The sequence below is a fragment of the Pelodiscus sinensis genome, chromosome 1, assembly GCF_052426305.1.
Source record: "Pelodiscus sinensis isolate ZL-2025 chromosome 1, ASM5242630v1, whole genome shotgun sequence".
NCBI classification, from domain to species: domain Eukaryota; kingdom Metazoa; phylum Chordata; order Testudines; family Trionychidae; genus Pelodiscus; species Pelodiscus sinensis.
Window position 1 is genome coordinate 213,580,039 of NC_143052.1, and position 16,823 is coordinate 213,596,861.

The 16,823-nt window shown below is 40.9% G+C and overlaps 1 protein-coding gene across 7 annotated transcripts in view; it reads left to right on the forward strand.

Moving 5' to 3' along the window:
- SH3KBP1 (SH3 domain containing kinase binding protein 1) overlaps positions 1 to 16,823 on the forward strand; it is a 327,120-nt gene that overhangs the window by 180,435 nt on the left and 129,862 nt on the right. For 6 of the 7 annotated variants that reach the window (XM_075913587.2, XM_075913595.2, XM_075913614.2 and 3 more), the window contains one exon: positions 9,684 to 9,880. In XM_075913587.2, coding sequence (XP_075769702.1) covers positions 9,684 to 9,880 — 197 coding nt within the window. Of the gene's footprint in view, positions 1 to 723; positions 799 to 9,683; positions 9,881 to 16,823 lie in introns of all 7 variants that reach the window. The other variant, XM_089774932.1, reaches the window with a different exon arrangement.

Below are 16,823 nucleotides of genomic sequence, written 5' to 3' on the forward strand. Positions count from 1 at the left end.
ACCCCTCTGATACTTAAAAGTATTTTAAGATTCATCATGTCATCCTTCAGTCAAGAACTGTTAACATTTATAATTCACATTCAAAACCTTGACTAAGTCCCTCAGCAAAAACATGTTGTTTTTGATATTTTTAACATCTTGTCTACAGTAAGTGAATTTTGGTATTTCAGTGACTAGCAGTATTCTGGTATTTCGGTGTGTCTACATCCGGGGCAGGACCTGATGTTAGTATGTACATCAGTGCGGTGATATTGATAGAAATTTCCGTACTATAGACAGGGTCTAGGGCAAAAAAACAAACAGGAAAAAAAATGGTGGAACAGTCTTTTTAGGCTGTCTGTATATCTCAGATCGAGACCAAAAAAGGTGTGTCACATCTTTTTTGCTGTTCATTCACACATGTAAAATGATTCCCTCCCCCTGCCCCATTTGGCCATTGGAGATTATGGGAAACAATACATTATACAGCTCAACCACTGTGCCTTTAGCAAAATCATTAGAGATTTCCCTATCTGATATATATACAGCAAGAATATTTTTAATTTCATGTCCAGTCAGATAGTGTAGCTAATGGTCTCATTGTTTTGCTACTAGAACTCTTAAAATGTTAGTTATTGAAAGCACAGATTAAAAACTCTTCCTCTACCTTCTTTTTACCATCATTCGATCTCTCCTTCCCCTCTTGTGTTTTCTCTTTCCTTCTTTTCTTTCATTTGCTGTCAGGAAAGTCTGCTTTTCAAGGGACAGTTCTGTACAGAGTGGCACCATCAAAGATTGACAGCTACAGACGCTATAACAGTGAGTGTATTTAAAATTGAAGAGGCAGTTTCAAAGGTGAAGTCTTGCTCCTCAATATGTGTTTGATTCTTCTACACTTGTAAAGTATCTCACTTATGGCTGCACCACATGTAGATGTACGTGTCTATGAGCTAGCTCTTTATTTGCTGCTGACAAATGCCATGATTGTAGTGTAATGAGAAAGTATTCTCATTCTCTGTGCATGTACATATATCTATACAATGTATGTTTTCACACGACAAGCTGTCAGTTGTGTTGGCTTTAAGTCACAGATGTGGAGTGCAAAGCCTTTGGTCTCATTATTTCATCTACGTGAGACATGCAGATTGGAGGTTAAACCATATTCTCTGAAGTGTGTAGTTTCTTCTACTTATAGGAAACTAGCATACAACAGTTGTTGAATATATAAAACATATTTTTCTTTAAAGAAAAATGTGAAAAGGAATTTTGAAGAGAAAACCCTGCATTCATTCAAAATGAAATAAATTACATTTGGCTGTGCACCCTTCTTCCTGTGCTGCCCGTGACAGCAATTACTGACGGCATTTTGGCTCTACATACTGTACATTCAGGAGGAAAGTAAAAGATCTGTCTGTTCTGGCTATTTTCTAAGCACCAGTCTGTTCATTTCATGATCAAGCTTTTTGCTCCTGCATCCCGGAAGCCTGGAGTGCATGTTTCATTCCACATGCTTATCTGGTCTTCCTCCTTTTTTTTCTCCTCTCCCTACTGCAGTTCTAGCTCTCAGAAAAAGGCAAAAAAAAAATATGAAAATGAAAGTCAAAGACAAAGATGAGGAGGAAAGAAATACAGAGAACTATAGCAGCCAGAGATACAGCATCACCATGATAATCCCCTTGACTTGTCCACTGTCAGCCTGTGACTCTCTAGGGTAACAAGAAGTCAGTACTTGTACTCTACCTGGGCAGTGAGGCTGTTTTGGCATATGTATCCCTCCAGTGAAGCTATTTGTTCAGGACAGCCTAGTGGAGGCAACAGTGTTCCTTTACTCTGCCCCTACACATGGCTGTGTGTTGCTCCCACCTCCCAGAGACTGTGGACCAGTTACATTGTGCATCAGAGCACATTCCACTCCCTCTTACACTTTGAGTCTGCCAGGGCAGTAATTCCGTGCTTTGCTGTCTCTCATTCAACAGGGGATGTTTGTTTGTAGTGATGAGCTTTTACAGTTCCCCCTTCTTCCTGAATCAGTGCAGCTGCTGGGGCTGAGCTCTCAGAAGAGGGTGCTGTCTCCTCAGCAGTGGCTTTATGGTATGTCTGTCTGCAGGCATTCGTTTCTTTTTGTGGCTCCTCTTTCCTACTCATGTTTCAAACTGCTCTCAATCCAGCTGGAGCAGACTAATTGCGTGGTGGTTGCTCTGCCTTCTGCCTTGGTGGTCCCTTCTCTGGCACTTAATTGTGAGGCTCTATGTATTCTTTCAGATTCTTCCCAGACAACTTCCTGTCTCTGATGATGCATTTGGCAATGCTAGACTTCGAGCCACATCCAGGGTTATGTGTTGCTATCCATGTGTGCATCTGAAGCTAGAAAGCCATGGGATTCACACAGATATGCCTCTCTGGGCAGATTTGAGACAAGGCAAGAATCTGATCTATCAGCACTTTCAGGGATTCATTCTCCTGAGCCAGGCTACCTCTACACAGCTCCCGTCTTCTGCTTCATTTGCATGATTAATTAGGAGCCGTTATTGCACAAGAGGTTTTTGCACAAAAAGGAGCCATTTACACCGCGCCTTTTTGCACAAAAAAACCCCTCTTGCGCAAAAGCCGTTCTTCCTCAATTTTTTTGTGTGTAAAAAGGCGCTATGTATACGGCAAAAACCTCTTGCACAAAAATGGCTCCTAATTATGCAAATGAAGTGTGGGGATATGCTAATCTGTGCTTCATTTACATAGGCTTTTGCGGAAGAGGCAAGCTGTGTAGACGTAGCCCCAGTGTCCAAAAGGGGTATGGTTTATCTCTCTTCCTCCTGTTTGTCGCCTGACTGACAAGACTTCTTCTTTGATACCGACTTCCGGGTTTTCTCTTCCAAAGCAGCCCTACTGAGGCTGTGCTAAATCTGTCCCCTCTCATATCCTACCCAGTGGCTTTTGGGTTTAGACAAAGGATTCTTTTATTTTGTAGTTGTGATAGCCCACAAAATGATAAAATTAAGTCTTGTATTTATTTCTCTCCTGTTGCTGGAATCTTACTTGATAATAGGAGAGTTCTTTGATTTCTCCATGAGTTAATCTCAAAAATAAATTCACATGATATATTGAGATGCTTACTGTTCTTCCAAAAGCATGTCTTGATTCCTCTCCTTCTCAGATGAAATAACTTCACTTCCATGCCTTCAAGTAAGCTCCATTGTACAGTATTCAGGGTTTGAGGAAAATCAGGATTTGCTCATTTCACTTTGAAGGTCATAACAAAAGTGGGACATTTAGTATAGTGGATTGAAAATTATTTTCTTCTATCCTATGACCAAGTTAAATTACTATATTCTAAAATTGTTAAATGTCATTCAGTTAGGGTGTAGGAGCTTTCTTGCTACCAAGGACCAAAACACTGTCACTGAAATTTGTAAGATCATCTCCTTGCATTTATGGTCAGCCTTATCCCTTGGACTGCTCCTTTTCTGCTGACACCACTTTTTTGGCCAAGAGTATGGCAAGCTCCACTATACAGTAAGCCTGACTCTTAACATGTTTTGGAAATTGCTGCTGCTGATCAGGATGGCTAATGGGGATATATGACACAGGAAATTTACTCACCAGTAATTTTATTTATCACAGTCCTCTCTTCTCCCATCTTACATTCTTTCCATGTCGCCTCAGAGAATACTACTTGGAATTGTTTTATTTTTACAATCTTAATTTCTCCCTCTTGCTCTTTTCCTTTCTTTCTCCTGGAAGTGCTGTAGCTGAAGGAAGTGGGCAGATTGGAACATTCAGTGTCTTGATTGACAGATATTTGCCTTGTCCTGATAAGGCGAACCATAATGCTGTCAGTAATAACTGCTGTTTAGTTTGATGGAAGAAGACAGGATTGTTACAAACAGAATTTTTCTTTAATGCTTTCTCTTCCACCAGTTTACTCGTTTTTTCCCTTTTAAATACATTTTCTAATCTTTGAGTAACTGTTGCTGGTAAGAGTTCAAAGAAAGCAATATGTGATTCATGTACCTATTTATAATATGAATATTGCTGAAAGATATGAACAAAGTTAATGTATGTAATTTCAAAAATTAATTAATTTTAGTAAATTTGAAGAGAGGTATACATTTTTTCCATTTCTCTCACAATATCTCCTAACTTGCCTACGGTATTTGCTTACTAAACCAAAAATATAACTAATTATATATAGCTCATACAATATAAAGTAACATTTGAGGAAACAACAATGCTAAAATTTGGTGACATACAATTTTCCCGAATAAGAATTCGCATACTAAGAAATATTGTCTGGAAAACAAATGTGCAGATGGAGGAGTGGAAAAAGCCAGTGGTGGAGAAGAGGGAGAAATGCATCAAATCTTTCCAAAGAACCCATCCACAGAAAATGTTTTGTATCAATCATAATAGACCATTTTTCTATGGCTGCAAGGATGAAATACTGTTTGGTGGTGGTTATTAAAGGTTCCGTCATGTAGTATAAGCAATGTATTCCTACAACTACTCACAACAAGAGAGACGAAAATACTTCAGAAATTGAGATGGCAGCAGACAGAAACACAGTAAAACTGGACAAAAATGAAATTGTGAGAATACTCTGTGATCTTTTTATGGAGACTGGGAAAAAGCCACCAGCTTCAATTGATGGCTCCAAATTCATGCTAAAGAGTTTTCAGGATTGTGCTCATGCTGCACTGCTAATGCATGCTGCTCCATGGTGCAGAAAACCACTCCCCTTTACCCTGCATGATATCTTGCTAAGGCATTAAGAATTCTGGTCTGGCTGCTTGTCACATAGCAAGAATCATTGTGCTAAGAAAAATGAACATGCTGAAAGGAAATGACAATGTTTAGACTCCAAAATTACATACCCTGAAAGAATATATCCAATAATAAATAAGTGAATGAGCAATGCAGAGGATAATCTAAATTTACAATTTGTATGTATTGTATATTGCGGCAGAGGCATGTTTAATTACTGTTTTGTCTGGTTACAATGTATGTGCTTGTTTTGCAAAATGTGCATTTGTAGTCATTGTTCTGAGCTAATGTTTTAAATCAAAGTTTCATGTAAACCGTTTTTCCTTTGTTTTTAATACTAATGTGAGGTAGCATTAATGAAGCATCAGAAAAACACAGGGATATTCAGAGAGAACAAGATGAGTGCTGGGTGTGCAAAGAAAAAAATTGTTGCGGGCTCTGTATGTGTGTGCTGAGTGCCTGCTCTCTCCTCTCAGGAGGAAGGAAGAAAGCACCCTTCCTGCCTCACTTCTTGACAAGATAATCATCTGCCTGTCACCTTGGGCCACATGAAAATTCATCAGCCAAGAGTTCCACAATTCCAAGCTGTCAATCTCTGCTAGAGGGAAAGAAAATACTTCTTCCTTCCTTCTTTCTTCTTTAGAAGTCAATGGGAGTGAGAAACAAGCACCACTTAAACAGTTCTTCCCTTTATCCCATTAAACACAGCTGACTGCTTTTCTCTCTGGATGCCAGACCAAATTAGGAAAATCTCTTAGCTATCTCAGGTGTTTGCCTCTGAATAGCTGACCTTTGCACCACTTGGTCTGGTAAAGCTTAGAGTGCATTGGGGAGGCAGGGTGGAAACATTGGCTATCAGGTATTCTGCCACAGTTACGGGTGGGGATTTTGCCAATGCCATGAAATAAAGAGTAACAGTACAGAATAAACATGAAATTGCTAAACAATACATTAAAATAAAATGTTCTTTGAAGCATGAACATGTTTTTTTTCTTTCTTTTTGGCCTTTTCACTTACTTACATTTAGAAACAATTATTTTTCCTGTGTTTTGAATAGGATAAAAACAAAAACAATTTGCTGTGATTAAAATTAACCTTTTGAGTTTATACAACCCATTATCAGGTCTGAATATCTCTTTGTGTTCTGAAATCCAGGATTGATGCCAGTACAACTCTGGGAATATTGGTTTGTTGGTGTATTAAGTCTGATGGTTCTTCTAATCTCATTTGTGCTAATCTCAAAACCACTATAGTTTGGCACAGTTTAGAGAGGTTGCTCCAAGGAGACGTCAAACTGAAATAGCAAGAGTGTTATAGATCAGGTCTTCAAATGCCTTGACACAGTTTTGTTTTGTTTTCTGAGAAGGAATTGGGTCTGAGCTGACTTTAGAGATAGTGGTGTTAAACTCTGACCTGCATGAGTGCTACTTTATCTAACACATTTATTGTACACATGAAATAAATAGCAAAGACGATGCTAGGACTGCAAACATGTTTATACCATATTATGTATGTCTATGCTCCACTATTTTTTCATAGATAGCAGACAAAAGTCTAGCTTCCTAGAGTCAGATTTGGAAAATTTACCTTTATGCTGGTGCTTCTCTCCCACCTTCAACTGATTAATGTTAATAAGGGGCAGAACCAAACCCATCAGTCACTGTCAGAAGGGAAATGTCCTGCCTCCTGTCACTCATTTCAGGTTTTTAGCTAGCCATCCCAGCTGCTGCAGAGCTTTTAGGAAGACTTTATTTTAGACTTTTAGACTAACAATTCAGTTCCATAATGAATGTGCCTAATTCCCAGCCATGGCTCAAGGCTGCATTTGATTTTGGGGGAAGATTGTTCCCTCAGTTCTGCTTATTGAACAAAGATTGGCAGGGACTCGGCGTTTAACTGGGGGAGATTTTAATCTGTGGCTACAGAGTAATCAGAAAATTCGACTGACAATCTTGACTCTGAAAAAACTTTATAGAAGAGAGTACAAATCATATGACAGCTTGAAGAAGTCCATGAAGTACAACAGGAAAAAATACTTTTTTGTAAGGCAGCTAAAGCAAGAGTAGAAGTCTGTAGTTGCTTTCCATTGCCCCAGAGCTATCAGAAGGCCTCAGAACCAGCTTTTTCTAGAGAGAGAGCTTTCAGTGGTGCTGGATTCTCAATTTTGAAGCAAACTGGACAATATGATCGGGGTTCCCTAGGGAACTGTGCAAAAATTACAGAACAGCTTTATCCCATTTCCAGTTTCAGCAAGACATGAAAAGGTCACTAAATGAATGAAATCATCCATCACCTACTCCCTATCGTTCATGTTCTTGTTTCTAGCCTGAGAGAATTGCAGACAAATATAGCAGGGTCCTGTCTAAAACATCTAAATACATTTTTAATGGAAGTTTGTCTTTAAAGCATTTCCATTTAAGCATCCTCAGACAAACTCTATGATTTTGTAGATAGATGGCAGCCTTTTATTTTATTTTTCTAATTTCAGTTATTAACATCTGATTTTACTTGTGCTCCCAGAGTTCTTTTCAGTAGAGTGGCTGAAATAATATTGGCTTTAGGGAAGAGTGAAATTCACTTACCTCTTCCACAATAATTTTTCTGATCTGGATTCTGAGTAGAGAAAAATTGAACCAATTACACATAATGACACAGTTCCTAGAGGATTTTGGATTCAGGACAGACAGTGCCTGGAAAGTCAATAACAGACCTGGGATGAGGAGTCCAGTAATGCCATATCCTTTGTTTTAGAAAATATCCTCTCCACACTTTTATACTCAGAGGAAGATGGAGGATATATATATACACATAGTGTACTTAGTTTTGGAGATTATCCTGCTTCCCATCCTGGAGGCACCCTACTCTGAAAATCCACTAAGCACTAAGAAAAATGGGAAAATTTATCCATGGTTTCCTGAAAATGTGCTTTCTTTAAGTAATATGGTCCACACATCTACCTACTTGAAGACAAATGGATCATTCAGAATAGGTATGGAAATGGACATTCAAGGATTTGGGTTTATTGTGATTAGGTCGAATTTACCATTATCAGCACAAACAGATACTTTGTTGTGTTTTTTCTCAAAATATATTTAACAAGATCTGTAACTTAGAAAAGTAGATCTGAGTGATTGTGGCTGTAGAAGTTCCCTCAACTGGGGAGAACTTCATGAGGTAGGGCATTCTAGTCTGTTCTCTACTGGTTTTCATACCATGCTCGTCACCCTAAAATCTGAGAGCCCACCAACAGTGCAATAAGCAGTGTGACTACCCAACTGTCACTTGCTTGTCCTCTTATATTCTTCCCAGAGGGAGAAGCATGGGCAGTGGAATGTCAAGTTTTGATAAGGTATTTTTTTTAAATCAGTGTGCTGTGTGTTTATGTAAGGGAAGGCAAGGTGAAAGTGGTGGGGTTTGTGATTTTCCTTTAATTCTTTGGAGAGATCAAGCCACAGGCTCCGAACATCCCTGGAGAATGTCCCGTCTCCCACACAGATGAACTCTTATTGTTGAGAGTTCTAATGTGCCAGAGTAGTGTGGCTGTCAAGCACTCTGTTGGCTTTATGGCTTTATAGGTGATTGTTTAGATACCCTGAACCCAGGCCAGGAAATGATCTGAAGATACAATCTTGCACTTGGCTGGAAATTTGAAGGGACGCCAGTGGGGAGAGCAGAGGACAGGTTTGATCTGTGCATGGAAGCCTGTGTTGCTGAGGGACAACTTTCTGTGCCTGTGGAGTTTCCTAAGTGCTGAAGGCTTCATGCCCAAGTGTATCACCATGCTGCAGTCCATCGGAGAGGTGACACAGACCGGGTGTTCATCCACCAGGATGTCATGGAGTTTCCTAGCCAAGCAGAGATGGAAAGAATTACATGCAGATTATTCTGGGTGAGAGCTCAGTGTCCTAGATTACAGACTGCATCAACCAATTGTGATTGTTTATCTAATACCAAAGGAAAACGCACTGAGGTGCCAAGTCCTTCAAAACACTCTTCTGTGTGCACCAGTGCCATCTCTGTCTTGTTCTAGTTCAACTTCAGCCAGCTCTTCTTTATCCAAGAGCTGCTTTCATTCAAGCAGTCATCTGTCTTGATGACAGTTTGTGTTGAAGGGATAGATAGTGCTATGCGTCACCTGCATATTCTGACACCTCTGGTTCTGCCCTTGAACTGCAGACAGGCTGGACTTAAAACATCCATTGTAGTACAGCTGTGGACCTTACTACTCAAAGAAAGGAAATTTTCAGGTCATACATTTTCCTATTCATTGAGAGTAGTAAAGCAAATTGGAATGTCAATTTTGATTTATTATATTCCTGGAGGAGGGTGTGCATCTGTGCTTTTCTTACAAAGCTGTCTAATCTACAGAGAGATTTAATTCTTCAGCAGGGATAATATTATGCCACTCATTTGATTGCAAATGTATTTAAACAGCCTTTAGCTTTGTATTTCCCTATTAGGTAATGTATCTTTAGATACTAATTGCACAATTGGCTTGATATGAGTCATAGAGATTTAAAGTACAGTATATCTGGTCTGAGTTTAAGTGCCATAAGTACAATACTTGAACTTCATTCTAATTTCTTGGACTCTCTTCTGAGTGATCTGTGTCTAAGGAAAAAAGGTATTTTAATGTATAGCAGAGGCCTTCGTCAGGGATAACATTTTAATGTTGGATGAGAGAGAGAGAGAAAAAGAGAGAGTGTCTGTATGTGTGTTTTGTGGGCTAGGAGAAGTTCTAACAGGTATAAGAAAATGATGAAATAAAAAAAAATCTAATAAGCACTTGGCACAAAGAAAGGACATCCACTTTACCTGTGATTTTTTTGGGGGAGGGAGGACTGCTATTTGCTTTTTTACCACAATGCTCTGTTTTTTAAAATATTGTCAAGCTTCATAGCTAATTTTTCTCTTCTTCCACCCTCCACCCCTCATTCTTCTGGCAGGTTTAAGAGATGCTACAGGCTCTGAGAGTGACGGTGGTGATTCAAGCAGCACAAAATCAGAAGGAGCCAATGGAGCAGCAGTAATCCAACCCAAAAAGGTCAAAGGGATTGGCTTTGGAGATATCTTTAAAGACAAACCAATAAAGTTACGTCCAAGGTCAATAGAAGTAGAAAATGACTTTCTACCAGTGGAAAAGGTACATATTATAACTTAATTCTATCATTGTTGTCACTGCAGTACTTCAAAATGAGTTTGACTTTCATCTCCAAAGTATGATTAGCTAGAACTGAGAGCTTTATGTTTGTTTTTCTTATTCCTAACTTTGTATGACTCCTTTTGTCATCTGTTGTGCCAAAGGCAGAAGAATAGATTCCTGCAAAACTGATGACTCCTCTACTTAATTTTTGGAATAATGTTATTTTCAGTGAAGGTTTTATTCCTGTGCTCACACCTTCATCTTTGTTCTAAATAGCTACCAGTTCTGAGAACAAGACTGCACAGTTTGTATTAGAAGTGTGATCACTTATACGACACCATTAAGAGTAAAAATAATGCCCAGTTTTTATGTAAAGTTAACATGGTAGCATAATGTTACTGTACTATCAAGCTGCCAAAAAGGAAACTTCAAAAAGTACCTACAGTTTTTTTAAACAGTGCTTATTCATTTAAAAATGCATTTTTCATACTACTACACTACCTGCAGAGGGTGGAAATTGTTTTATTCTCTTCCTTTGTTTGTGTGACACACAAAGAAGATCCCAACTAACACTTTGGTGGAAAACTCTCTTTGTTAAAGATTCAAACACCTTCACTCTTTCATTTGAACCCTCAGAGAGGTCCCTTCATTTTCTAGTGTCCAAGGAAAACCAGAGAGACAAGATGACAAGAATTAGTATTTCTACTCATACTGCTAATAGGAAGGGGGAGGAGGGAGGAGCTTTTTAGCTTTTTCATACCTTCTATGTAGAATGAAGTATGTAACATAGTGAAACCCCCCCCCCCCCCCAACAAAATCCTTCCCCTCAACTTTATAAGTAATTATATTTAATGTGTATGGATAAGCTGAGACATAAGGCTTGGTTTTGTCAGACGTGTGCATGCTTGGAATTCTGCTTATCTTTGGTAAAATTCAAATTAGGTTCTGCTACAATGTAAACATTTATATGTGCTGCTTTAAAATGTTGAAAGAAACAGTAACTACCACCTGAATTGGATAAGGAAAGATTCAGGGTGTCTTTTTTTTTCTTTTTACGTTGATAGTGATGGTTGCTTAATACTGGATTTGTATGAGCCCAAATTGTTTAGGCCCCAAATTCGAGAAAGCATCTTTCTTTAGCTTGTAATCAATAAGATTTAAGCTTTTGCTTAAAATGAAACATGTTAGTTAAGTGCTGTTCTGGTCTTGAGCTAAAAACATTTCCTATTACTTTAGTAAATGTGTATTTTTAGTACAGGCAGTCCCCGGGTTACGTACAAGATAGGGACTGTAGGTTTGTTCTTAAGTTGAATCTGTATGTAAGTCGGAACTGGTGTCCAGATTCAGCCGCTGCTGAAACTGACCGCCAGTTCTGACTTACATACAGAATCAACTTAAGAACCCCAAGCGTCCCCAAGTCAGCTGCTGCTGAAACTGATCAGCAGCTGATTCCAGGAAGCCCAGGGCAGAGCAACTCTGCCTCGGGCTTCCTGTAGTCAGCGCTGGTCAGTTTCAGCAGCGGCTAAATCAGGACGCCTGTGGCAGAGCAGCTGGGGTGCTGCTGGGTTGCTCCAGTAGCGCCGCTCCTTGGCACTACTGGACCAACCCAGCAGCACCCCATCTGCTCTGCCCCAGGTGTCCTGATTCAGCCGCTGCTGAAACTGACCAGCAGCGGCTGAATCAGGACCAGAGCAGCTGGGGTGCTGCTGGGTTGCACCAGTAGCACCCAGAGCGGCGCTGCGGGACCAACCGGCAGCACCCCAGCTGCTCTGCCACAGGCATCCGGAGAAAAGCCTAGTTTGCTGGGGGGGGCGTACTAGCTGCGCCCCCCACCCCACCCCAGCAGACCAGGAAGACACTGGCAGCGGACCGAGACGCACCGCGGTCCTGCTGCCTGGTCCTCCGCGGCTTTGCTCCCCGTCTCCCTGGTCTGCCTCGCTGCCCGAGCCCCCCCGGAGCTTTGCAAAGCCGCAGGGAAGCCGGCAGCGGAGCAGTCCAGGCGTGCCTGGGCTGCCTCACTGCCCGAGCCCCCCCACAGCTTTGCAAAGCCACGAGGAAGCCAGCAGCGGAGCAGTCCAGGCGCACCTGGGCTGCCTCGCTGCCCGAGCCCCCCCGCAGCTTGCCTGGGCTGCCCGAGCCCCTCCGCGGCTTTGCTCTGCGTCTTCCTGGTCTGCAGACCAGGGAGACGCAGAGAAAGCCCCAGAGTACACAGGTGGCAGGACCGCGAGGTCCCGCAGTCCGTGTACTCTGGGGCAGCCCCGTTCGTAACTGCGGATCCGACATAAGTCGGATCCGCGTAAGTCTGGGACTGCCTGTAGTTCTGGGACTGCCTGTAGTTCATTTCAGGCAGCTATATAGGTAAAGAAAACAAATACAATTTATGCAGATATTCTTATGAGCTAGATGCATAGTCAGTATTTGCATGTAAATAGCGTTTGTTTATGATTACTTTGAACAGTTACCTGTGAATGATGCACATATGGACCTTGACCAGGACTGTAGAGGCATTCAGTATTCATTTATCCACATCTAATTCAGATGTCTTGGAATTGACAAACTGCAGTGCTTTGCTAATACCATATGGTTAAGTTTGGGACAACTAGGGTGCGTCTACACTGCACTGTTATTTTGATATAACTAGCATTATTTCAAAATAACAATGTGAGCATCTACACAGCCATTCTGTTATTTCAAAATAATTTCAAAATAACGGATGGCTTATTCTGAAATCTGTAAACCTGATTCTACAAGGAATAAAGCCTAATTCAAAAACTAGCTATTTCAAAATAAGTGGTGTGTAGATACTCCACTGCTGGTATTTTGAAATAGCCCCTCCTCAGGGCCATTCTAAGTTAGTGCTCCTCAGTGCCTCCTGGGGCTCTAAACTGAGATAGCACATCCACATTAGGGAAGCCTACCTCGGACTAATTTTGAGACTTCCCTGTAGTGTAGACATGCTATTTCAAAATAAGTTATTTTGGAATAACTATTCCGGAATAGCTTATTTCAAAATAGCCGTGCAGTGTAGACATACCCTTAGATTTGTATTGGTGAAGGTTGGTAAACTTTGATATCTGTACCAACAAAAAAGTATTTCCATCAGTGATGATTGAAATATACAGATGGGTAAAGTTAAAAAAAAATGCTGCTTAAGATATTTTTTATTAAAGGTATTTACTGTGTATATTTTGACACATGGTGTTGACAGTTTGTATTTTCATTATTAGAAAGCTTTTTTTAATCTCAATATCTAGGGTCATTAAATAATGCTGACATACACTCTGCCAATATTCCACAACTGAGAAAATTTAAAAATAAAAAAGCTTAAAAATAAACTTAGATATCAAAATTATATTTAAAAAAATAATTCTGCCATGCCTACATAAGACAGATTTCTTGTGTTTGTGGTTCTCTGTAAAGATATAGAAATATTTGGTAAATGGGCTATATATAAAATAGAATATAGACCCATTCACCTTTTAGTCATCTAATATGGCTAAATTTGACATGTCCATCTGGAAGATATTAATTGGCTTTTGTGAAATGAAATGAGGTCTTAGCACACATTTTCCTTAACAGAAAGTATCATTACCCCTATTTTACAGAGGGGAAACTGAGATGTGATTTGTCTGAGGTCAGACAGGAGTCCACGACATAGCCAGGAATTTAATCTAAAATCCTTTGAGTCTTAGCCTGATGCCGTAATTACAAATCCATCCTTCTTCTATATTTACATTTCCCCTAAAGAAGATTTTTAATGGAATGTGATTACATCATATTTGCAATTAGAATACTTTTCCTGTATTTAGTAACTTCTGAGGCTGCAAGTAGGGAATGATTGCACAACACTTACCATAGGCACACACCTATTAACGGCTAGAGCAGTGGTTCTCTTGGGGTATACAGACATCTTCCAGGGGATACATGTACATGTCTAGATATTTATCTAGTTTTATTGCAGGCTACATAAAAAGCACCTGCAAAGTCAGTAGGAACTAAAATTTTATAGAGACAATGACTTGTTTACATTGCTCTCTGTGTAATACACTGAAATATAAATGCAATATTGATATCTAATCAATTTATTTCATAATTATAAGGTAGAAATGAGAAAGCAAGCAATTTTTCAGTAACAGTGTGCTGTGGCACTTTTAAAACTTTGTCTGATTTTGTAAGTAGTAATTTTTAACTGAGTGGAAAATTAGGGTACACGAGACAAATTACACTTCTTAAAAGGGGAAAGAAGTAAGGAAAGCTTGAGAACCACTCAGCTAGAGATCCACTCAATCAAATAGAATCTGATTGACACAAAATAATCAGTAAAAGATATTTCCTCACCCACCTTGTCTTTCACAAAGTAATCATATGATGTTGTTACAGTCTTTGCCTGATCATGGCACACATTTATCATACACTGTCACTACATCATCCCTGCTCTCTTTCACGCATATCCTCTTGGCTACAGGCAGTTTTGCTCTTCATTCTCATCTTCTTCAATTTCTCATGCTGGCTGTTGGGAGGAAGAGGGGCTCCATTTTTGCTTCCTGTGAAGGGAGGGAATACCAGTTGCTCCTGTTTCTTTATTCACCTGTGTAACAGAGTAAGTGAACAGCTGCATAGAAGTTGCTGAGTTTGCTCAGTGCTTCCTGTGCTGCACAATATATTAGGCAGATAGATGGTCCTGTGAGTGCGCAGGCCAGGCGGTCTGGTTTTCAACAGCAACACCCAGTCAAAAAAGGACCCTGGCACTGACTGGGCCTTTAAAAAGTTTGGTCAGCTTGACGTACGATATGGTCTGGGCGGGGCACGATATGGGGTTTGGGGTGTAGGTGCTGGGACCTGTGATTTTTCTGAGAGGCTCTTTTTGCGCAAGAAACCCCTGCAGCATATCCACACCTGCCTTTTTGAGCAAGAGCTGTAGCGCAAAAAGGAGTTATTCCTCGTGGAGAGAGGAATAACTCTACCAGCAGACCAGGGGGACGGGGGGGGGGGGCAACGCAGAGCCAAGCCGCGGAGCGCGCGGTCAGCTGACAGCTGTCAGCTGACCGCGTCCTCCGCGGCTTGGCTCTGCGTTGCCCCCCCCATCCCCCTGGTCTGCAGACCGGGGGGGGGGGGTGGCAAAGCAGAGCAAAGCCATGTGTTCCGCCGCTTTGCTCCCCGTCCCCCTGGTCTGCAGACCAGGGGGATGGGGAGCAAAGCAGAGCAAAGCCATGGAGCCCGAGGGCAGTGGGACAGCCATGGCGCGTCTGGGCTGTCCCGCTGCCCCCGTGCTCCGTGGCTTTGCTCCGGACACCTGTGGTACAGCAGCTGGGGCGCTGCCAGTTGGTCCCGTAGCGCCGCTCTGGGCGCTACTGGACCAACTGGGCAGCACCCCAGCTGTTCTGCCCCAGGCGTCCTGATTCAGCCACTGCTGGTCAGATTCAGCAGCGGCTGAATCAGGACGCCTGGGGCAGAGCAGCTTGGGTGCTGCTGGGTTGGTCCAGTAGCGCCGAGGAGCGGCGGCGCTACTGGACCAACCCAGCAGCACCCCAGCTGCTCTGCCCCAGGCGTCCCCAAGTCAGCCGCTGCTGAAACTGACCAGTGGCTGACTACAGGAAGCCCCTGCCCCGGGCTCCCTGGAATCAGCCGCTGATCAGTTTCAGCAGCAGCTGACTTGGGGATGCCTGGGGTTCTTAAGTTGAATCTGTATGTAAGTCAGAACTGGCGTCCAGATTCAGCCGCTGTTGAAACTGATCAGTTTCAGCAGCGGCTGAATCTGGATGCCAGTTCCGACTTACATACAGATTCAACTTAAGAACAAACCTACAGTCCCTATCTTGTACATAACCCGGGGACTGCCTGTACTTAAAATTAATATATCTTTCCTGCTTCTAGTTTGTTTTTGTTTGAGAATTTAGCCTTGATGCTGGTGATCTTTAATTATACATTGGAACTGTTTATGTGGGCGGGGAGGGGGGGGGTGGGAGAGGTGGAGGAAAGATAGGGGTTCAGGAGCCTTTTTAAAGCTCAGGAAGGTTTTAATTAGCAGACTTTTGATACTCTTTGCATACACAAACATGGGAAGCTAAGATAGTAAATAGCGTGGCACAAATAATAAAATACCCAGTCTAATTCAGCTTTGATGTTTCATTCAATTGTCTGTGCTTTATGTAATTAAAATGTTTCAAGTTTTTCAACCAAAAAATACCTCCAACTTTATATTCTGTGAAACTGAGTGAAAAGCATATATTTCATATATATTTCATTATGACTTGAGAAGAATTGGTTCAGTGGAAGTTTGAAATTAAAATGTTCATCAGGAAGTGGTTTTGATGACTCAATAGATTGCATTCTGCCATCTGAGCCATTACTAAACCTGTTCCACAGCGTGGTGTTGGGGTGGTTATTGTGCTTATAGAGATGCTGTCAGTCAGAGAGTTGTCACCCACATATGAGAGGTAAAAACAACCTTGTGATCATTTCTGATCATTAAAAAAATACTGTGGCACATTTCCCAGCAGTAGGTACGTCTGCTTGGTTGTCCTAACTAGATAATTTATCATTTTTTTTTACAAAATTTCTGTTTTCATTTGTTAAGGTATTTTGTTTCATGTTCTTATGCCTAAATTTTGTTATATTGGTATTGATGGTACTAAGAATGGCTACTACATTTTATAATCAGAGAGAGTTGCTTTTTAATAATGATATATAGAATGTATAGATATGTTTATATATACACATATCGTAGGAATTTGCGGAATGTTTTGAAGATTGATAAGCACATTGCATAGATCAGAGAAAAGTGAAGTAAGAATTTTTTTTTACAACTTACTAAATATGATCAACGTGATTGACCTCTGATTTTTCAGTATCCATATTATTTTCCATTTCTAATAATTTTTGTATATTTGCATAAATATCTTTATAGGAGACACAGAAGTGTTAAGATTTTATACTTTTGTTG